We start from the raw sequence: 23,027 nt of genomic DNA, 5'->3' as shown, positions 1-23,027 counted from the left end.
CCCAACTTCATGTGCAGCCCCACTCCCCCATCATCATGTGCAGTTAATTTTACCCCCACATCATGTGCAGTCCCCCTTACCCCCAATTCATCATGTGCAGTCCCCCTTACCCCCAATTCATCATGTGCAGTCCCCCTTACCCCCAATTCATCATGTGCAGTCCCTCTTACCCCCAATTCATCATGTTCAGTCCCACTTACCCCTTAATTCATCATGTGCAGTCCCCCTTACCCCCAATTCATCATGTGCAGTCCCCCTTACCCCCAATTCATCATGTGCAGTCCCCCTTACCCCCAATTCATCATGTGCAGTCCCTCTTACCCCCAATTCATCATGTGCAGTCCCACTTACCCCTTAATTCATCATGTGCAGTCCCACTTACCCCTTAATTCATCATGTGCAGTCCCACTTACCCCTTAATTCATCATGTGCAGTCCCCCTTATCCCCCACTTCATCATGTGCAGCCCCACTTATCCCCCACTTCATCATGTGCAGCCCCACTCACCCCCCCTTCATCATATGCAGCCCCACTCACCCCCCCTTCATCATGTGCAGCCCCACTCACCCCCCTTCATCATGTGCAGCCCCACTCACCCCCTTCATCATGTGAAGCCCCCACTCATCCCCCCTTCATCCTGTGAAGCCCCCACTCACCCCCTTCATCCTGTACAACCCCAGTTACCCCCCTTCATCATATACAGCCCCCAGTCACCCCCCGTCATCATATACAACCCCCAGTCACCCCCCCGTCATCATATACAGCCCCCAGTCACCCCCTTCATCATATACAGCCCCCAGTCACCCCCCGTCATCATATACAGCCCCCAGTCACCCCCCCGTCATCATATACAGGCCCCAGTCACCCCCCTTCATCATATACAGGCCCCAGTCACCCCCCGTCATCATATACAGCCCCCAGTCACCCCCCCGTCATCATATACAGCCCCCAGTCACCCCCCGTCATCATATACAGCCCCCAGTCACCCCCCCTTCATCATATACAGCCCCCAGTCACCCCCCCTTCATCATATACAGGCCCCAGTCACCCCCCCCTTCATCATATACAGGCCCCAGTCACCCCCCCTTCATCATATACAGCCCCCAGTCACCCCCCCTTCATCATATACAGCCCCCAGTCACCCCCCCTTCATCATATACAGCCCCCAGTCACCCCCCTTCATCATATACAGCCCCCAGTCACCCCCCCGTCATCATATACAGCCCCCAGTCACCCCCCTTCATCATATACAGCCCCCAGTCACCCCCCTTCATCATATACAGCCCCCAGTCACCCCCCCTTCATCATATACAGGCCCCAGTCACCCCCCCTTCATCATATACAGCCCCCAGTCACCCCCCTTCATCATATACAGCCCCCAGTCACCCCTCCTTCATCATATACAGCCCCCAGTCACCCCCCCTTCATCATATACAGGCCCCAGTCACCCCCCCCTTCATCATATACAGGCCCCAGTCACCCCCCCTTCATTGTGTACAGCCCCCACTCACCCCCTCCCCCATTTAATTCATTTTATAAATAAAAAAAAAAGTTCCCCATACTTACCTCACAGCCGGCTCGCTCCCCAGCAGCGCCTCTGCTTTCAGCATCCTCCGGGACATGTCGGCGCGTGCACGATGACGTCATCGCGCACGCCCGACATCTGACCCGGAAGTACAGCCGGAGCTGAGCAGCCGTCAAGGTGACGGCTGTGCACAGCTCCTGGCCCCTCATAGAATGTGACGCGGGCGGCTGTCTGCTGCCGGCGGCGTCACAGCACAGGGCCCGGCCGGCCCTGTACAGGTGCTGGGGGAGCGGTCCGGGGGGCATTTGCCTCTCTGCCACCCGGCCCAGCCCGCCCCTGCCCCTGGGCCCCCAAAAAACCTTGGGCCCGGGGCGACCGCCCCATCCGCCCCTATTAAGATCCGCCATTGGGGCTGCGGTATAGACATTACAGGAGACATGCAACTGAGGTATATACATCACAGGAGACATGGGGCTGCGGTATAGACATTACAGGAGACATGCAACTGAGGTATATACATCACAGGAGAAATGGGTCTGCGGTATATAATCACAGGAGACGCTGGGGCTGTGGTATATACATCACAGAAGACATATGACTGAGGTATATACATCACAGGAGACATGGAGTTTCGGTATATACATCACAGGAGACATGGGGCTGTGGCATAGACCTCACAGGAGACATGGGGCTGCGGCATAGACATCGCAGGAGACATGGGGCTGCGGCATAGACATCACAGGAGACATGGGGCTGCGGCATAGACATCACAGGAGACATGGGGCTGCGGCATAGACATCACAGGAGACATGGGGCTGCGGCATAGACATCACAGGAGACATGGGGCTGCGGCATAGACATCACAGGAGACATGGGGCCGCGGCATAGACATCACAGGAGACATGGGGCTGCGGCATAGACATCACTGGAGACATGGGGATGCTGCATAGACATCACAGGAGACATGGGGCTGCGGCATAGACATCACAGGAGACATGGGGCTGCGGCATAGACATCACTGGAGACATGGGGATGCGGCATAGACATCACAGGAGATGCTGCCTCTGTGGTCTTCTTTTGTGGGATGGGAGCACATTACGGGCTCCCTCCTTCCACAGGGTACATGCAGAAACTGGCACTGGCCAGCATAGGAACGTAATCGTTCATTGCATGCGCACACAACGTTCATTAGTTAATGCTGCATGCATGTGCTCGCAGAGCAGGAGGAAAATAAAGTGTCAGCAGCCGTCAAAACGCAACTTCAGGCCTGAGCACTGGGGTCCCTGGGAATGTGTCCGGCAGGCAGAGAAAAGGTCATCGAGACCCCAGGCATGAGGTTCCCCATCCCAGTGCTGAAGTGTTTGTGCACCTTTAACCAGGTACACAAATTAAAAAATTGCATAAATACTAAGTGTTTCTGAAAATAGAGGTTGAATTGCATTCACATCTGTTGAAAAAAATCTTTGTTACAACTGAAAAGCAAGTATTTACTCCTGGATGTAAAATTCCTAAAATTGGTCTAATTCATGTCATCAGCATTCACCCATGTATGGCTGTTTGGTATTAGGTGTTCCATATGCTTTTTGTCAATTCATAGACTCAGCTTAATATACTGTATAGTGAGCTCTGGTTTTGTAAAAAATGTGGTTTCCTAACCAATACCGTGCTCCAATTCTGGGTCACATATGCCTGTAATTAGTGTGAATCCTCCCATAGATGCAAGTCTGCATTTTAACTTTTCTTTTCCAAAGAGGAAATTGTGCTTATCTGACTGAATGCCTATTGTGATAAAATCTCTCACTTTATGAGAAACACTTTTCTGTTTGGTTTTTCAGTTTGTATTCTAAATTAAAGCAACTTGTGAAATCCATCATTTAGCTGTCATGACATATAGGTCTATTAATCTCACTGCTGGGCCACCTATGCTGTGAAAGCCATGATATATGGATTGTGATGAAAACCACAAGAATATGTTGAGTGATCTTCTTTCTTGTGGTAAACCCCGATCCGAATGTTGCTCCACTTAGTATGCTGTTTAATTTGTGCAGTCCTATAGTATTGTAAAGTAGCCACAGGCATGAGGAAACCGCTGGCTGAAGTGAACTTTTTCAGGCATTTTTCATTAATTTCATCCATTTATTGAAAACGTGCAACAATCTTCACCTGACAAGTTTTTTGCTGGTAGATTACGGTAGAGTAACTGTTCCCATCAGCTCAAATTGAACTTCCACAGCCAAAGTTTCGGCTAGCGACTCTGGTTAGTAGAAGTTAAGCAACTCCCTGGTTTTCAAGTGTTAACACTTAGGCTGGGGCGACACGGCAACTTTGGAAGTGACACAGGTAGCGCTTTCAAAGATTGCTTTATCCTGCTGCCACATCACTGTATAACACAAGTATAAATGGGATCACATTGCGACCAATAACATAGTAATATAGTAACATACGTAGTTAGTACGGCCGAAAAAAGATATTTGTTCAGCCTTTATTCCATCAGAATAAATCCCCAGATCTACTTCCTTCTAAAGAACATAATAACTGTAAGATACAATATTGTTATGCTCCAGGAAGACATCCAGGCCTCTCTTGAACCCCTCGACTGAGTTCGCCATCACCACCTCCTCAGGCAAGAAATTCCAGATTCTCACTGCCCTAACAGTAAAGAATCCTCTTCTATGTTGGTGAAAAACCTTCTCTCCAGACGCAGAGAATGCCCCCTTGTGACCTTCACCTTCCTTGGTATAAACAGATCCTCAGAGAGATATTTGTATTGTCCCCTTAAATACTTATAAATGGTTATTAGATCACCCCTCAGTTGTCTTTTTTCTAGACTAATTTATCCTAATTTTGCTAATCTCTCTGGATATTGTAGTTCCCCCATCACCTGTACTAATTTTGTTGCCCTCCTTTGTACTCGCTCTAGTTCTATTATATCCTTCCTGAGCACTGGTGCCTAAAACTGTACTCTACTCCATGTGCAGTCTAACCAGGGATTTGTACAGAGGCAGTATAATGCTCTCAGCATGTGTATCCAGACCTCTTTTAATGCACCCCATGATCCTGTTTGCCTTGGCAGCCGCTGCCTGGCACTGGCTACTCCAGGTAAGTTTATCATTAATTAGGATCCCCAAGTTCTTCTCCATGTCAGATTTACCCAGTGGTTTCCCATTCAATGTGTAATGGTGATATTGATTCCTTCTTCCCATGTGTATAACCTTACATTTAGCATTGTTAAACCGCATCTGCCACCTTTCGGCCCAAGTTTCCAAATTATTCAGATCCATCTGTAGCAGAATACTATCTTCTCTTGTATTGTACATAACAAAATAGTCCAAAACTAATAGCCACCTCAATTCAGCATATTATATCTCAATTTCTGCCACAAATTTGTGCAGACATAACAAAGGCAAATAGGCAAAAAATAGATGAATCAATAAAACCAATCATTTATTAATAAATTTCATAAAATTCTTTTTTACAAGGAAATTTCTAAAAAAAGGGAGTACAAATGTAATGATAGATGCTCACAGAATTAAGCTTTATGCAACATAATCACAGAATGTTTTTTTCCTTTTCTTTTTTAAATTTTTTTACATACAAATTATCTCCAAATAGTGTTTATTTCTTAAGCATAAATTCATAAGCTATATTTATATAAACTTCTGTCTAAATATTTTTAGGGAAAGGCCCAATAGTTCTAAAAGCAGAAGAAACACATCTTTGATTAAATAGTGTGAAATACACACTGCTGAAGGTAAATAACAATTGGGTTTAACTCCCTATACTATGTGTATACCATGATAATTAAAGACAAGGCTAACTAATCCTTAATGGAGTAATCACAATGCATAAATGCTCAGATAGTAGAGATTTTTGTTCTCAATGTTTCTCTGATTAATTACAAATACTTATAAAAAAAATGCATAAGCTTACTTGATTGTGTAAATATGTATCTAATTGTTGTAACAAAGGAACAACCTAACTGTGTGTGCGGCAAAGAAAATTTCTCCTTAATGTGAATATATCCAATGCCTAGTGCAGAGAACTACAGGTTAATCATGTGTCCTGCTTAATATGCCAGCTATACTGATTCAATTTGAAATAAGCTATTCCTGCATGATGTAACAATGCAATCCTGTTTGCAATTATACAACAACTTACATGTGTAAAACTTCTGCGGCTCTCTCATACACGTGTCTGGTTACCCCGACAGCGCCGTTTCGCCATACTGGCTTCCTCAATAGGGGGCGTATATTCTCTTGTATTGACTGCTTAACATAGTTTTGTATCATCTGCAAATATCGATATTTTACTGTGCAAACCTTCTACCAGATTGTTAATAAATATGTTGAAGAGAATAGGTCCCAACACTGACCCCTGCGGATCCCCAATGGTAAAAGCAACCCAGTTAGAGAATATACCCTTCATAACCACCCTCTGCTTTCTATCACTAAGCCAGTTACTTACCCATTTACACACATTTTCCCCCAGACCCAGCATTCTCATTTTGTGTACCAACCTCTTGTGTGGCACGGTATCAAACGCTTCGGAAAAATCAAAATATATCACGTCCAATGACTCACCTTGGTCCAGTCTATAGCTTACCACTTCATAAAAACTGATTAGATTGGTTTTTGACAGGAGTAATTCCTCATAAACCCATGCTGATATGGAGTTAAACAGTTATTCTCATTGAGATAATCCAGAATAACATCCCTCAGAAACCCTTCCAATATTTTACCAACAATAGAGGTTAGACTTACTGGTATATTATTTCCTGGTCCAATTTTAGAGCTCTTTTTGAATATTGGAATCACTTTTGCTATGTGGCAGTCCTGTGGAACAGACCCCGTCGCTATAGAATCCCTAAATATAAGAAATAATGGCTTGTCTATTACATTACTTAGTTCTCTTAATACTCGTGGGTGTATGCCACCCGGACCTGGAGATTTATCTATTTCAATCTTATTTAGCTGGTTTCTCACCTCTTCTTGGGTTAGATTGGTGACCCTTAATATAGGGTTTTCGCTGTCTCTTGGCATTTCACCTAGCATTTCATTTCCCACCGTGAATACTGTGGAGAAGAAGGTGTTTAATATATTAGCTTTTTCCTCATCATCTACAACCATTCTTTCCTCACAATGTTTTAATGGGCCTACACTTTCACTTTTGATTATTTTACTATTGATATAGTTGAAGAACAGTTTGGGATTAGTTTTACTCTCCTTAGCAATGTGCTTCTTTGTTTCCTTTTTTGGCAGCTTTAATTAGTTTTTTAGAGAAAGTATTTTTCTCCCTATAGTTTTTTTAGAGCTTCAACAGTGCCATCCTGCTTTAGTAGTTTAAATGCTTTCTTTTTACTGTTAATTGCCCCTCTTACTTCATTGTTTAGCCACATTGGGGTTTTCCTATTTCTTGTCCCTTTATTCCCACAAGGTATAAACCGCTTACAGTGCCTATTTAGGATGTCCTTAAACATTTCCCAGTTGTTATCTGTATTCTTACTTCTGAGGACATTGTCCCAGTCAAGCAAATTAAGGGCATCTCTAAGTTGGTCACTTTGCCTTCCTAAAGTTAAGCGTTTTTGCGACTCCCTATCAAGTCCCCCTAGTGAAAGACAAGTGAAACTGCACAATATTGTGATCGCTATTTCCTAGATGCCCAAAACCTGCAGATTTGTTATTCTGTCAGGTCTGTTAGATAGTATTAGGTCTAAAAGTGATGCTCCTCTGGTTGGATTGGTTGGATTCTGCACCAATTGTGAAAGATAATTTTTCTTGGTTATTAGCAGAAACCTGTTGCCTTTATGGGTTTCGCAGGTCTCTGTTTCCCAGTTATTATCTGGGTAGATAAAGTCCCCCATAACAAGGACCTCATTAGGGGTTGCAGCTTCATTTATCTGCCTTAGTAGTAGACTTTCCATTATTTCTGTTATATTTGGGTGTTTGTAACAGACCCCAATGAGAATTTTGTTACTATTTTTCCGTTCTTGTATTTCGACCCATATGGACTTGACATCCTCATTCCCTTCGCTAATATCCTCCCTTAAAGTGGACTTTAGATAAGACTTTACATAAAGACAAACCCCTCTTCCTCTCCAATTTTTATGATCCTTTCTAACCAGACTGTAACCCTGTAAGTTAACTGCCCAGTCATGGCTTTCATCTAACCATGTCTTTCATCTAACCATGTTATTCATAGTACCTGTAGATATTTCTGCTTCTAGTTCTTCCATCTTGTTTGCCAGGCTTCTGGTGCTTGCAAGCATGCAGTTTAGAGGATTTTGTTTTGTTCCAATCTCCTCCCTGTGGATTGTTTAAGAAATTTTCTTACCTCCCTTCGGAGTATGTTCTCTTGGGTCTTCTTTGCTGCACCTCATATCCTTCATCGGTATATTTTGTGGCTTCATGTTCAAGTCTAGGAAAGATATATATCTTTGTACCGTGTTAGCCAGTAGATAGAAAAATATTCAGAATTGAGAGTCCTCAGTGGTTGATACCTTTTAATGGCTAACCGAAAAGATGGTAACACATTGCAAGCTTTCAAGACTACTCAGGTCTCTTCATCAGGCAAAGACTAATACAACATCAGAAGAATCACATATTTATGCACAAAACAGCACAGAAATAATGCAGAAATAACGCAATAGATAAGACAAGTGACATGAAGCAGAATTGTCATTATGGGAGAGGGATAAACATAAATATTGGAACAGTTCATAGATAAGGAGTCTGGATGTTTTATTGTCCTCTGATTAGGGTCTGGTTCTGTGTTATGTAATGCCCCCAGAAGGTCTGAGGAGCAAATTCCTTACTTGATGTAAAAAGACATAAATCCATGCAACACATTCATTCCTGCACTGAGTGTGCAAAGGTTATCTTAAATTTATACTCCCAAACCCTCCTGCCTCTCTGAAACTTGAAGTTACCTTTTAATACAAGTAATTTAATGTCCATCATGCTATCACCAGGGATACAAAAATGTTTTTCCACAGGTAGATCCATTCTTTTTTCTCTTATTGTGTGGCGGTGAGAATTCATCCTTCTCAGTTCTCAGTTTTTGCCCAGTCTCCCCCACTTGAGTGCTAAGTTGATGGTCGGATGAAATTGATTATTTCATTGTTCTTTGGCTTAATACCTTTAAGGCCCCTTTACATTTAGCGATGCACCAGCGATCCCGACAACGATACGACCCGGTCAGGATTGCTGGTGCATCGCTAAATGGTAGCTAGTGAGCTACCACACAGGCAGATCTCACAGCGACGTAGCGACGCAGCAGCGGTCGTTACTTACCTTTCAGACGCGGCGATCCAGACGTCCTCCCGCCCCCGTTCACGCGTCGCTCGTCGGTGCCAGCAGGAAGCCCAGCAGGAAGTGGCCGACGAGAAATGGAGCTGCACGATCTCGTGCGATCAGCGACAGCGGGGGAGCTAGTCGGAGGTAAGTATCACACATAGTGATATCGCTAGCGATATCGCTGCTGTGTCACAAAATCGGTGACGCTTTAGCGATATCGCTAGTGATATCGCTATGTGTAAAGGCCCCTTTACTTCACTTTTCCCAGAAGGCACCTGGAATATGCAAATTGTCCTCTTCAAGCTTCAATCCCTGGTTTGAATGAGGTACTGCGATAAACAAATTACAAAAAATCCAATTCATTCTGAATTTTTGCAGCTTGGTTGAGTCAGTATCTTGCAGATAATGATGTGGCTCCATTCACCTGCATTATGTGGTGTTGCAGTGGCATGAAATGTTCTTTAGCCATGTGATCTGTGTTGTGGCCAAAGTGGCTGTGTAGTCCCAGCCTTAGGCTAGGTGCACGAGTGTATTTGCTGTCCGAGTGCTATCCAATAAAATGTTGGTTCGCACTTCGACCAATGTTATTCTATGCCGCCAAGCACATGTCCGATTCTCCTCGGCGTGCCCAAGTTTCATCCAATATTTGGGTCGCGCTTGAAAAAGCAAGTCAGTGAGTGCATGAAAAACATCAGACTGCACTCGGATGACATACAAATGAGGTCCAATGTTTTTTTCTCCATGTTTTCTTGATCTTGGAGAATCTGATCACATTATGCTCACACTTTGATAAACTCTTGTCAGACCTTGATCAGTGTAATTTGTATACTATGGTCGTTTGCACCTGCCCTTGTAGAGAAATCTGGAGTTTGCTGCAAGAACTTTGGTTTGAGTCTGCAGAGTAATTGCTAACTTGTGAATTGAGCTAAGAAGAATAAGCAAATGAGTCAGAGTCAGAAATAAAAAATAATTTGATTTAAGTGCAGTGTTGGGGTTAAACAAAACATGAAGGCTGTCGAGAGCTAGCACGGGAATATAGTAAAGGAAATTTACATAGTGGCAAGGCTCAGTGATTGGCCACAGCACTAGTCTCCTGATTGCTCAGTCAAAAGGACAATTTGGGTGTGTGCAGACGCTGCGGATTCTGCTGCGGATCCGCAGCGGATTTGGTCATGTGGATCCGCAGCAGTTTCTGCTGCGTTGTACAGTACCATTATAATCAATGGAAAATGCAATCTGCAGTGCACACGGTGCGATTTGCTGCGGTAATCCGCAGCATGTCAATTCTTTGTGCGGATTCCGCTGCGGTTTGGCACCTGTTCCATGACAGGTGTCAAACCGAAGAGGAAACCCGCAGGCTAAACCGCAGAAAATCTGCAGATAAACCGCAGGTCTTTTGACCTGCGGTTTTACCTGCGGATACACAAATCCGCGCTGAAAATTCCGCAGAACAATCGGCAGCGTGTGCTCACACCCTTTCTGTATGTATGAGCAGATTAGTTCTTTGCTTTCTCACCATCAAGCATCTCTTTCAGCATAAAATATAGCTGGAACGGTGGCAGAAACCAGTAGCAGAAAATTACAATAGGTACATTTAGGTAGGTTTGTTTTAAAATATGTAAGCTATGATCTGCGGACCAACATCTACTTATAACCTATCAAAACAGAGGATTTTTTGTTTTCTTTTTTACATTTTTTTTGCTGTTTTTAGTTTTGTATTATATATATTTTTTTTACACTACTAAATGTTTTTGGTGATACTGGCTAAAAATGCAGCCAAACAGTCGACTAATTGTTCATCTGTAGGCCATATACTGTGTGCAGAATTATTAGGGAAGTTGATATTTTGACCATACCCAAATTTTTATTAAGATTTTCCAACTCCAATCTGTATAAATTTGAATGCTACATTGGATGAAGCAGATCAGCTTAAGAGTGCAGTCTTAAGATATGGTCACCACTGGAAAATAAATACTTGTTAAAAATCTTGCTGAGGGATGCAGCACTCTTGAAATTGCTAGGACATTGGAGCGCGATCACAGAACCATTAAACTTTTTGCAAAACAGTCAATAGGGTTACTAAACAACGTGTTGAGAAAAAAAGACACACATTTACTGCCAAAGATTTGAGAAGAATGAAACATGAAGTGACCAGGAAGACATTATCCTCCAGTGCTGTCATGTACCGGAACTGCAACCTCCCTGGGGTGCCAAGAAAGTAGGTGTTCAATGCTCAGAGACAAGACCGAGGTAATGAAGGACGAAACCCAACCACCACTGAACAAGACACAGAAGGTGAAGCATCAAGACTGGACCAAGACATATCTGAAGACAGATGTTTAAAAGTTTTGAGAACTGATGAAATGAGAGTAACCCTTGATGGACCAGATAGTTGGACCTGAGGATGGATCAGTATCTGTCACAGACCTCCACTTCAACACCAGCATGGTGGATATGGGCTACTGTTTTGGGATAGTATTGTTAAATACAAGCTAGATGGACCTTTTTTGAGTTGAAGATGGACTCACAATCAACTCCCAAATGTATTGACAGTTTTTAGAAAACACCTTCTTCAAGCAGTGGTACAGGAAAAAGTCTACATCTTTCAAGAAAACCATGATTTTTATGCAGGACAATGCGCCATTGCATGCATCAAAATACTCCACTGCTCGGCTGCTGGGAAAGGATTTAAAAATGTAAAAATAATAACATGGCCCCTTCCTCCCCTGACCTAAACCCTATGGAGAACTTGTGGACCATTCTTAAATGGGAGGTTTACATTGAAGAAAAACAGTCACCTCTATGAACAGTGTCTATGACGCTTTGGTTGGTACTGGCCAAAAAGTTGATCATCAACAGAATTAAGAAACTGAAAGACTCCATGGCTGGAAGGCTTATGAATGTTATTGATAGGAACGGTGACTATAGTTTTTTTTTAATTTCAATAATATATTTTTGTACATTTTGAGCTGTTTGGTTTGAGATAGGAAAATTTCCAGATTTCATTTAGCTGCATAATAAACCTGCATACCAGGAGTGTGACGACTGCAGTCGCAACTGCGACGGGGCTCGGAGTGCTTAGGGGCCCGATCGCGGAGCTGCAGCCGCTCATTGGCTATGCAGCTCTGTGCTTTGATTGGCTGCCAGGCTGCAATTGGACTGACGGGATGGCAGCTCTGTGCGCACAGGACCTGTGATGAGGTCACAGGAGGGGAGGAGTCAGGGGTCACATGATCAGAAGCCTCCATGTATGCAGGACTCTGCTGTGCTGGTTGTCATGGTGCTGGATGTTAGGCGTCGGGTTCCTGCTTCTGCACAGGAGGAATCCCGAGCCTTCTCCCATTCAGTCCCGACCGCAGAGGAGGCTGCTCAGCAAAGGTGTTGATCTCGGCGTCTTGCTCAAGCTAGTGCTGTTAGGTTGGTTGCTGCTGCCATCTCTGGTTCAGCATTAGCAATCCGCACTAGCCAGCAGCGAGCAGCTCCAGAGGCTAAGTCCTTTTTACAGCCTACTGAGCATTCCTGTGGGACAACCTCTCATTGGAGGTCGGAGGTCACATGCTCAGGTCCTCAACCTGCTCGGATTGGACCATCAGGAAGGTCCCGGAAGGACGCTGCTATAAACGGAGCGGCCATGCGCTAGTATAGACTCTTATGGTTATTTGTGTGTGTGATGATGGATGCATGTGTACAGGTGACTGACTCATTATGACTCGCTCCCTCTGGTTGTGTATGAGTTTAGGGCTCAGGAGTTAGAGTTGGTGCCTACTAGTGGCATTGTCTTGCACCACTGTGCTCCAAGTCACAGCACTTCACTTAGCGCCATATTGTGACATTCAGCACAAGGCAACTCAGTACCGCCTGTTGTGAGCTCATTTTCAGGTTTGCCTCTGGCTTCTGGTGAGGGTTATGGAGCTGGCTGTGCTGACAGAGGAGTAGTGAGTTCACTATCTGGACTCCCTCTGTTGGTGAAGGGAGGTAATGAAGCTGATCTAAAAGGCAGAGACCAGCCACCTGAGGAGGAGGACTGCGATTGGACATCAGGAGTTTCTGATTGGATTTAAGGCAGCCAACTCCCTAGTTTCTTGCTGGTGATTTTTCCTGACTCTGGCTCCTGGTTTCCAGTTTGGTTCCTGCCTTCCTAAAGCTAAGTTTTCTCTGCTATTGTTCATATGAGTTTTTGTCTGGTTTACTTAGTTTTTGTGTTCAGCCAGCCCTGGCTGGGACTGGGCTGAATCCCCATTTTGTCTCTGATCAGTTGATCTCTTTTGCTCTGTCTTCAGAATATACCTGAGTGCTGATATAGTGAGTTGAAGTCTAGCGACTTCAGGGCCTTTTTCTAACAGACGTGTTGGACATTCTTTTTGGCAGGGTTTTTTGATTGATTGCAGACAGCAGCTTTTCTTTCCTGTCCTTTCTAGTTAGCGAGGGCCCCATCGTTTGCTCATCCTATCTTTCTACCTGTGTCTGTGTTTTCATCTTGTTTCACCGACAATACATGTTGGGGGCTGTCTATTGCTTTGGGGGTCTGCTCTGGGGCAGTTTAGATTTTCCCTTTCTTTCTTTAGGCTTATTTAGTTCTCCTGCCATCACGAGGTGTCTAGGATCACCATAGGCATGCTCCACGGCTACTGCTAGTTGTTGTGGATAGGATCAGGGGTCTGCAATCCACTAGTTACCCACCTCTCCGGTTTTCTGGGCTTAGCTTGCTTTTTGTTTTTTCCTCCTCGGTGACTCATTCATAACAACTGCCCTAAGTAGCTGTAACCACTAGTGCAGTGCCATGTGCAAGTCGTGTGCTTTCCTTGCACTAGTCAGGGAGGTTAGTGGTGTCCGCCAGAGTGGTGCAGGGTGCACTTAGTGTGCTATTATTCCAGTAATTATCTTGCTGGCACTGCAGCTGCGGCGCAGAGCGCTGGTGGTCTAGAGGGACTCTAGCCCTGTGTCTTGGGGCAGAGTCCTGTGATCGTTTACTAGCTCTCACTTGGCCGAGCCCCGTGAGGTTAACGGGCTTCGGTATTTATACTTGCGGCTAGGCGGTTCTGTGACGAAACAGATATCGCTCCAGTACACACCGGGTGACGCTAACCCGCGTGTGTTCGTCTGTTGTTTTGCCACATAAACCTCCCCCATTACCGAGCAGCAGGTAACAACTCTGCACGGTGTGTGTACGAAGCAGAGCCGCATGTGTTCGAGGTGTACGGAGAGAAGCCGCATGTGTACGAGGTGTACGGAGAGAAGCCGCGCGTGTACAAAGTGTACGCAGCGGAGCCGCACGTGTACGAGGTGTGCAGAGCGGAGCCTCGTGTGTACAAGGTGTGTGGAGCCACCCGTGTACAAGGTGTACGGAGCGGAGATGTGCGTGTACTTTGGCATGGGGGGGAGGGCCCCATTTGTATGTTTGCACCGGGGCCCATAACTTTGTAGTTACGCCACTGCTGCGTACTAATAGTTGCCTAGTAATTCTGCACACATAGATATTCTCCTAAGGGAGACAAACCCTTGTTTTTACATTCTCAAATATTTAGGCTTCAGGGCTATTAACATTTTGGATTGACCACAGCAGCACTATAGTTGTTCAATAATACAATTAATCAAAAATACCAATCTACCTAATAATTGTGCACATAGTTTTTGCCATAGTTTTTTTCTCCTCTCAGTCTATTTTATTCCTAAAAGTCCAGGGGCTAGAAGATAAAATAAGTCATGTAAATGCCACCATTAGGACTTATTGAACTTCTGCTACTACCAGCACAAGAGCATATTCTGTCCTAAACCGGAGAAATACAGGGACTGTTAGTGCTGTCCCGATCTAGGTGAGAATTTCTATGTATCACTGGTAAATATGAAATTTGCTTGTGAAGGGAAGCACAGAGTCCCAGTGCAGCAATAATTGCCTCCAATCGCTTCCTATAATTGATGTCTCTCGTTCCTATTTCAACCCTATTCTTTTTAACAAACTGCTTTCATTAAGACTCATTGATTGGTTTTCATGCAACAAACTGCTTGTTTCTGATTTAGAAAAAATCTCAAGATATAAAGGGTAACAAGACTTTGGGACGCTGCAAAATCACAGTGGGATTCATTATCTCTAAATAAAGAAGGCTTGTTGTATTGAAACTTCCCAGGGGTGACTGTCTACCAAAAGGACCATAAGGGCAAAAGTACAATTTAGATAGGAAGTTCCAGGAATTTACAGAAAAACATTAAAGATTGAAAGTCTCTGTAGTCTTAGTTAAGGTCAATAATCCTGATGACTCCTCAATAAGAAAATACAAAGCAAAAATTACGTTCACCGAAAAGGAGAAAGAGTGATCCGAGACTGTTCTAGAAGTACATTAAAGTGATGGCAAATTAAACAATTTCCAATCTGGTGGGCCATGTTTTGATGACAAAATAGAATGATCAGAACTAAACCCCTATCTCCTGTGTATCTCATACTTACGGCTTCTACCACTAGGCAATAAGTCCCCAGATTTAAAGGAATCGTCATTTAGATAATGTTTGTTACTTGTAGCGGAATTCTGCAGGTCACCTTTTTTAAAACGTACGAGTCCGTATCTGGTATTATTATTATTTTTTTCAGTAATTATTTTGCTGGTTGAATTATGTGCTTTTATTGGTTGGCTCAGATCCACATTACTAATTTATGTTCATTTATTGAATTATGCTTTGTGAATTTTCCCTACCAGTAATAAATGAGGATAGATAATGAAGTAGCTTCTATCAATAACGGTAAAAAGGCAACTCAGACCGCCATGAATGCCTTCCACTCAAAGTTTATTTCATCCTAATTGTATTTAATACTTTGCTGCCTCTGTGTGATATTTGGGTTCATGATGAGTATTCTGGTTTGCTAGTATACTATATGTTGCCTACGTGGCAATAAGGAGGCTGAGTGGATCCCTCTAGAGCAGGGGTGGGCAATTAATTTTCCCAAGGGGCTACATGAGAAACTAGCACTGCTGTGGAGGTCCGAACCAATCGGCTGAACTTAAACGGGTGGTCTGAAATCAAAGGTTAGTTTCATATTAAATGTATAGCAATTCAGTGTAATAATCTAATCTTGTTTTCTAATCTACTTCAATGAAAATTTTTTAACATACCATGACATTTTGTTTCAGATTCACCAGTGCATGCTGGGATACTCAAATTAGCCATCATCAGGGGGCAGAAGCTGTGGTCACTGCTGCAGACTCGGTACCCTCTCTGAAATTAGGCGCCATCAGTGATGTCTGTTTTGGAGGCTCTGCGTCGTACGTAAATTCTGACGCATACTTAGTATGAGTTTTCTGTGCTATATTCCTTTGAATGCACAGTGACAGTGCGCTCCCTTGCTGGCTCTAAGGAGACGTGATGACCCGGCAGGGACCAGTCCAGTCTCTGAAACAGATGAGGCTTTTCATGGTGGGGAAAGCAGCTGTGGCAGCGACCGCAGCCTCCAGCCCCTAATGATGTCCCGTGTGAGTGTCCCAAAATGCACTGAGATTCTCAAACAAATGTCATTGGAAGTAAAAAAAAAAAAAAAAGAACACAAGCAGACAGGAAGTTAGAGTAGAGAGGGAATGGTAGAATTTTTTTTAACTGAAATATCTTAGAAAAGTGATTAGAATATTGAATTAAATTTAGTATGACAGTCACCTTTGGTTTCGGATCACCCTTTAAGGGGAACCTGTCACCCCCCCCCCCAGGTGTTTTTAACTAAAAGAGCCACCTTGTGCAGCAGTAATGCTGCATTCTGTCAAGGTGGCTCTTTTAGTTGGGGTCCCTTCCACCGCTGAAAGAATCGTTTTTATAATTTGTCACTCATACTTCTAGTTTGTCCGGGGGACAGGTCTTTCCCCCGGACAGAGACGCATCACACCCATCAGTCATTTCCTCCATTCTTCTGGGCGCCGCCTCCTCAGCGTTCAGTTATTTACCTGGCGCCTGCGCTGTAATCTTGTTTCTTGGGCATGCGCAGTTAGCGCTGCCTGTCCACTGACATCACATGATGTCTTCCTTCTCATGCCTGCGTGGATGCGCCGCCCGAGATCCCGCCCCGCAATGTGAATAAATCAGAAGAGACTGCGGGGCGGGATCTTGGGCCACGCGTCCACGCAGGCGCGAGAAGGAAGACATCATGTGATGTCAGTGGACAAGCAGCGCTAACTTTCAGAAAAAGACGATTTTCCATCTGTATTGTCATCTGTATGGTATCCATTTTTAGACATCAGAAATGAATAAGATTTAAAACAGGTAGAACATTGGAAAAAAGTTTTTCTCCCACCTCTACTCCACATGCAGAGATCCACATCACATATGGGGCAGGAGCTGACAGGTAGGGGGTGAGAAATCCTTACTACAGTCTATGGAGTGGATGCATGAGCCACAGATCACAGGGGGAGCACTATGGGGGCCTTAACCCTTAACTCTCCTGCACAGGACATACAACAGTACAAGCTGGGAGCAAAGAGGCAGGTAGGGGTTAACTCTCACATACAGAGTTGAGGAGTACATGGTGGGGCAGCCGAGTACATGGTGGGGCAGAAGAGCAGTTTGGGGAGCGCACATTTCCCATATGAAGGCTGCATGTAGTGGAGGTGAGGGGGCACTTCACTGCTGGACCATGTATTCAGTAGGAATATTAAAGGGGTTGTCCGGGCTTTTCACATAATCTCAGTGCATATCTGGGCTGCAGAATGCTGACAATAAGTAATTTACCTTCTGTGGCCAGTTTGAAGCATTTGCTAGATGTCATCTCTTGCTTGTAAGAAAAACGTCCGGGGGGGGTGTTTTGGCATTGAAATGAGAACTGGTCATTCCACACAGGTGCTGTGACCTACACAGCACAGCAGACAAACAATTCTGCCTCCCAGGTTGTATCTGGGCTCCTCTTAGAAACTACTTGCCCATTATCTACAGCAGATGAGTGTTGTAGTCCCTGATTGCCTCCTCCTGTCCTGACCGCTCTGCCTCCTGCACAGGTTTCACCAGCTCTGCAAGCCAGGAACTGAGCAGCCCGGCATCCACCAATGAGAACATGGGGGCGGGGCTACAAACGCCTCTGAGAAAGATCAGACTCATAAATGAGTCACTCTCCGGCCCTCTGACTGTGAGTGTCAGTGAACCGCATAGAAACACTCAGGGGGCCGGATGTGGCACGCGGGCCGCAGTTTGCCCAGGCCTGCGATAGAGCATTGGTAGCTCCAGATCCCTTCCAGCTTCAGTAAAATTGTGCTCCTTCAACTGCAAAGGTGATGAATGATGATGTGACTGGTCCAATCTGTCACTCAGGTAGGGACACACCAAATCCCCAGCAAGCAGGAATCCTGGAAGCAAGGGAGTACATGCCTGCAGAAAAAAGTTTTCAAATGTGTACAACATAATTTTGGAAAATCCCAGGCCCTATTTTTTCAGTTTTTTTTTAAAAAACAATGAACTTGCTTTATTCACTCTCCCTGGGTCCAGCGCTGAGTCTCTGCTGCTGTTGTTTGTGATTGGCTGCACTGCTGACATCAGGTGGACAGTACTGCAGCCAATCACCGAGCTCAGCATTCATACCATTAACTCTGGCAGTGCTGCTGAGCTCAGGTATTGACTTCAGCGCTATTTATGTCAGTGCTACAGACAATTATTGGCACTGGGAGCACAGTTTGGTTGGAAAGTACAGCTTGCTATTTAAGCGAAAATACAACGTGGGGATTGTTGTTTTGCAAAATCGTAAAACCCATTTACCTCTATATGTTTAACCATTTCCCGCTACAAGATGTAACATTATGTTTTGTGGACGGCGAATAGAGAGGGCACAAGAGCTGAGTCAGCACCATATCGGGCAGATGCTGACTGTGACACACAGCTGGCACCTGCTGTTAATCTCTTAAATACTACTGTCAGTCTCTGACAGTGGTAAAGGGAACCTGTCAGGTCCCCCCAAAATGCAGCAAAAAAAAGCACGTATCAGGTTTTGCTGTGTTTTTGGTGAAAAAACCTTAAAGGGAACCTGTCGCCTCATTTTTTGGCTATTAAACTGGTCCCAGTGTGCTGTTAGTGATGCAGTGTGTATCACTAACATGTTTTTGTCAGAATCTCCCAAGTATTAGGTTTAAAAAAACACTTTATATCTTTTGAGGACTCCCTCACATACCTTTACTTTCAGTCATAGGGGTGGTGACTTTATCTTTTCAGTCACGGATCATTCAGTGTAGTTTTGAAATGAGACACGACCACAACATTGCATTTAATTGCTGTGACTGGCCCAAAGTCATGGCAGCCATGTATCAAATATAGCAGTGTGAGTGAGAGATATCTCCTTTCCAATTTTTTTTAAGCACATACCCTCTTATTATAGAATTATTGAGAACAAGAATTAAAAAATGAAAAATGAAATGAAAAAAGATTGTAATTTACTGAGATAATGACTTTTGGGTTTTCAGTGGAGGTAAGCCATAATCATCAACACTAACAGAAATAAACACTTGAAATAGCTCCCTCTGCAATGACTCTATATAATATATGAGTGTCACTTTTTGTATTGAAGAAATGAAATAAACTAACTTTTTGACGATATTTTAATTTAGTGACAAGCACCTTTATCTCTCTGAAGGACCTTGCCAAGTGTTACATTAAGGCTGTGTGCCCACGTAGCGATTTTTAAGCGTTTTTGACGCTATGTTCGGCGCTAAAACGCTGCGAAAACGTTTAAAAATCGTGTACAGAACGCCCCCCATGCATTCCTATAGCATTCCGCACATGCTGTGCTAATGCTGCGCTTTTTTCCGCGGCGGAATCGCATCGCGGAAAAAATCGCAGCATGGTCATTCTTTTGTGCGGAATCGCAAAGATTTGCCGCAATTCCGCACCAATAGGAATGCATGAGAATCAGTTACTTCCCGCATGCGTCTCATGTGCGGTTGATACCCGCGGTGTGGAGGAGAGGAGGCTGTCCTCCAGGCCCTGGGTACCATACCCCTGTAAAAAAAAGAATAAAAATTAAAAAATTGGGGTATATTTACCTTCCGGCGTCACGCGCTGCATTCCCGGCCTCAGCGTTCCCAGTAATGCCTTGCGGCAAGGTCCTGTGATGACGTGGTCTCGCGAGATCGCTATAGCAACGCGAGACCAACATTATCACAGGTCTCGCAAGGCATCGCTGGGAACGCTGAGGCCCGGGAATGCAGCGCGGGACGCCGGAAGGTAAATATACCCCGATTTTTTTAAGCATTTTAACATCCTATCTTTTACTATTGATGCCGCATAGGCAGCCTCAATAGTAAAAAGCTGCTCACACTTGTCAAACACTATGTTTGACGAGTGTGACCAACCTGTCAATCACTTTCCAAGCGATGCTTCAAATTGCTTGGAAAGTGCTTGAATATCGCACATGAAAATCGCGGCAAAATCGCGGACATAATCGCGGTAAAATCGCGGTGAAATCGCGTGGAAAAAAACGTGTGATTTCTGGGAAGGAGTTCATTTTTTAGTGTCCGGAATAAAATGCTACGTGGGCACATAGCCTTAAGGACTTGTTTCGAAGTATTAATTATCTAGGCCCATAATAAAAAATATAACAGGCAGGTAGTTGCTAATAGTGTCTGTGACCGCTCTGTGCTGGCAGATATCAGCGCCGGTGACATCAGACAGGTAGGTTAAGTCTGTTTGTTCGTAGGCTTGTAGTAAAAGAACTTAAATAGCCATGGATAGCATCGTTAAAAGCAGAGCACTGACAAAGAATGCAGTTTGTGCGTTCGAAACGCGTTTCTGTGTCTATCTTGATTATGGAATCCTTCTAATTGGAATAAACTTTGCAAATTGATGACGCTGGAACCTTTCTTAATTTTCATAGTTCCAGACATTACTCTGAAGTCGTTGGATGTTTTCAGTGTGTTACAAATGTGTGGTGACTTAGTGACGGCCTTCCGACCCTAAAGATCTTGGTACAAAAAAGAAAGTCTTGCAAACTTAGTGCCTAGGAGAACAGTTCTTATAATAATAATTGTGTACTTGTATAAGTAATGATGTCAGGAAGCGGAGCTATACCTCTAAAGTTTATTTAAATTTGGAAACCACTTTATGTACAATACTTACAAGTGAGGAGCTTTCATGTCTTGATGTTTTACAATCCACAGCTGTTTCCGTGTCTCATGCATAAGAAATATTTATTGACTATGAAGCTAATTAGCTCTTGTGTCTTTGTTACATTTCAGGGATGGTGAGCTCACATTGAGTAGACTGATGGTGAATAGCTCAGATAAAATCTTAAGAAAAGAAGGGTCAGCAGTCTTTAACCATGCAGAAGCTGGCTGGAAGATCAATTCTTCGTTGGCTTTGGAAATAAGGTGAGCAACCTGCAGTGTAAACTTACAATGAATGAGGCTAAGTTCAAACGTAGCGGAACTCTCGCGGAAATTACCGCGAGAGTTCCGGAATTCCATTCCGCGGGAAAATCGCATTTTAAATTCCCGCGAAAAATCTAGCATTTTGCAAGCGTAATTAGCTTGCAAAATGCTAGCGTTTTCCAAGCGATCTGTAGCATCGCTTGGAGAACTGATTGACAGGTTGGTCACACTCGTCAAACATAGTGTTTAACAAGTGTGACCAACTTTTTACTACTGAGGCTGCCTATGCAGCATCAGTAGTAAAAGATAAAATGTAAAAAATAATAAAAAAAATAAAAAATGGTGTTATTCTTACCTTACGTCCCGCGCAGCCTTCCCGCCTCTCTCCACGCTCTCGTTCCCAGTAATCCTTTGCGAAAATGCCCGCGATGACGTACGTTCTCGCGGGATCGCGACGTCTCGCAGTAATTCGCGATGATGTTGCGCGAATGACCGCGAGACTTCGCAATCCCGCGAGAACGGACGTCATCGCGGGCATTTTCGCAAAGGATTACTGGGAACGGGAGCGTGGAGAGAGGCGGGAAGGCTGCGCGGGACGTCGGAAGGTGAGAATAACAATTTTTTTACTTTAAATTCTATTTTTTACAGGGATATGGTACCCAAAGCTCAGAGGACAGTCTCCTCTCCTCCGGACCATGTGTACCATCCGCAATTGTTCTGCTTACTTTTCGCATGGTGTGCACAGCCACATGCGGAAAGTAAGCAGAACAATGCATTCCTATGGGTGCGGGATCGCCGCGATTCCACAAAATTAATGAGCATGCTGCGTTTTTCACCGCGAAGCGATTCCGCCACGGTAAAAACCGCAGCATTAGCACAGCATTGCGGAATCCCGTAGGAATGCATGGGATGCTTATTATTCGCGTTTTCGCAGCAAAATCACGTGGTTAAAACCGCCGCGGAAACGCGAAAAAAACGCCACATGTGAACTCAGCCTGAAAGTGAAATAATATTGTTTATGTGACTGCAACTCTTGTGTGTACAAATCTGAAGATCTAACTTAAACCTGTTGATTTATACTTAACCCATTGGAGCAATTATTGTTTTGTCTGGTTTTGAAAACATTTTATAATGTTGTATTAAAAAAACAATCGTGAGTTAGTAGCAGAGATGAGTGTACCTTATTGAGATTCAAATTAGTTGGTTTGTGGAATTTTCCCAAAGAATTTGATTTGCCACGTCTGAATTTGCACTAAACGCATTACTGAAAAGTTTTAATTTCTCAGAAAATAGTCATGGGGAGAGGAAAGAGAGAGAAAGACACTGACCATAAGAGCTTACACTCTATTAGATACATAGAGAGGATCATACACATTACAAAAGAGAAAGAGAGGACCTCGCTGAACATAGCATAAAGGCTTACTCCTGACAAGAGAGGACCCCGCTGACTATAAGAGTTTGCACTCTACTGGAGAGAGAGGGAGAGCGAGAGAGGGAGAAAAAAGGAGAGGGAGGGAGAGAGGAAGAGGGAGGGAGAGGGAAAGAGAGAGGAAGAGGAAGGGAGAGGGAAGGAGAGAGGAAGAAGGAGGGAGAGGGAGAAAATGAAAGAAGGAGAGAGAGGTAGGGAGATGGAGAGAGAGGGGGAGGGAGAGAGGAAGAGGGAGGAAGGTAGAGTCAGCAAGGGAGGGAGAGAGAGAGGGAGAGAGGGAGAAGGAAAGAGCGAGGACAAGGGAGGGAGAGTGGGAGAGAGAGAGGGAGAGAGGGAAAGGGAGAGAGGGAGTGAGTGACAGTGGGAGGGAGGGACAGATGAAGGAGGAAAGAGAGTGGAGGGAGAGAGAGAGGGAGGGACATAGGGAGGCAGAGGGAGAGAGAGAGAGAGGAAGAGGGAGGGGGAGGG

The 23,027-nt window shown here is 44.4% G+C and overlaps 1 protein-coding gene across 1 annotated transcript in view; it reads left to right on the top strand.

Moving 5' to 3' along the window:
* ST8SIA4 (ST8 alpha-N-acetyl-neuraminide alpha-2,8-sialyltransferase 4) overlaps positions 1-23,027 on the top strand; it is a 291,424-nt gene that overhangs the window by 9,227 nt on the left and 259,170 nt on the right. Inside the window, exon 2 of the mRNA XM_073545267.1 lies at positions 20,999-21,130. Coding sequence (XP_073401368.1) covers positions 20,999-21,130 — 132 coding nt within the window. The remainder of the gene's footprint in view (positions 1-20,998; positions 21,131-23,027) is intronic.

Source organism: Dendrobates tinctorius, unplaced genomic scaffold (genome assembly GCF_039654945.1).
Source record: "Dendrobates tinctorius isolate UK_male_01 unplaced genomic scaffold, ASM3965494v1 ptg000003l, whole genome shotgun sequence".
NCBI classification, from domain to species: domain Eukaryota; kingdom Metazoa; phylum Chordata; class Amphibia; order Anura; family Dendrobatidae; genus Dendrobates; species Dendrobates tinctorius.
The sequence above is the reverse complement of the archived record's forward strand: the minus strand, read 5'-3'. Positions and strand labels throughout refer to the sequence as shown.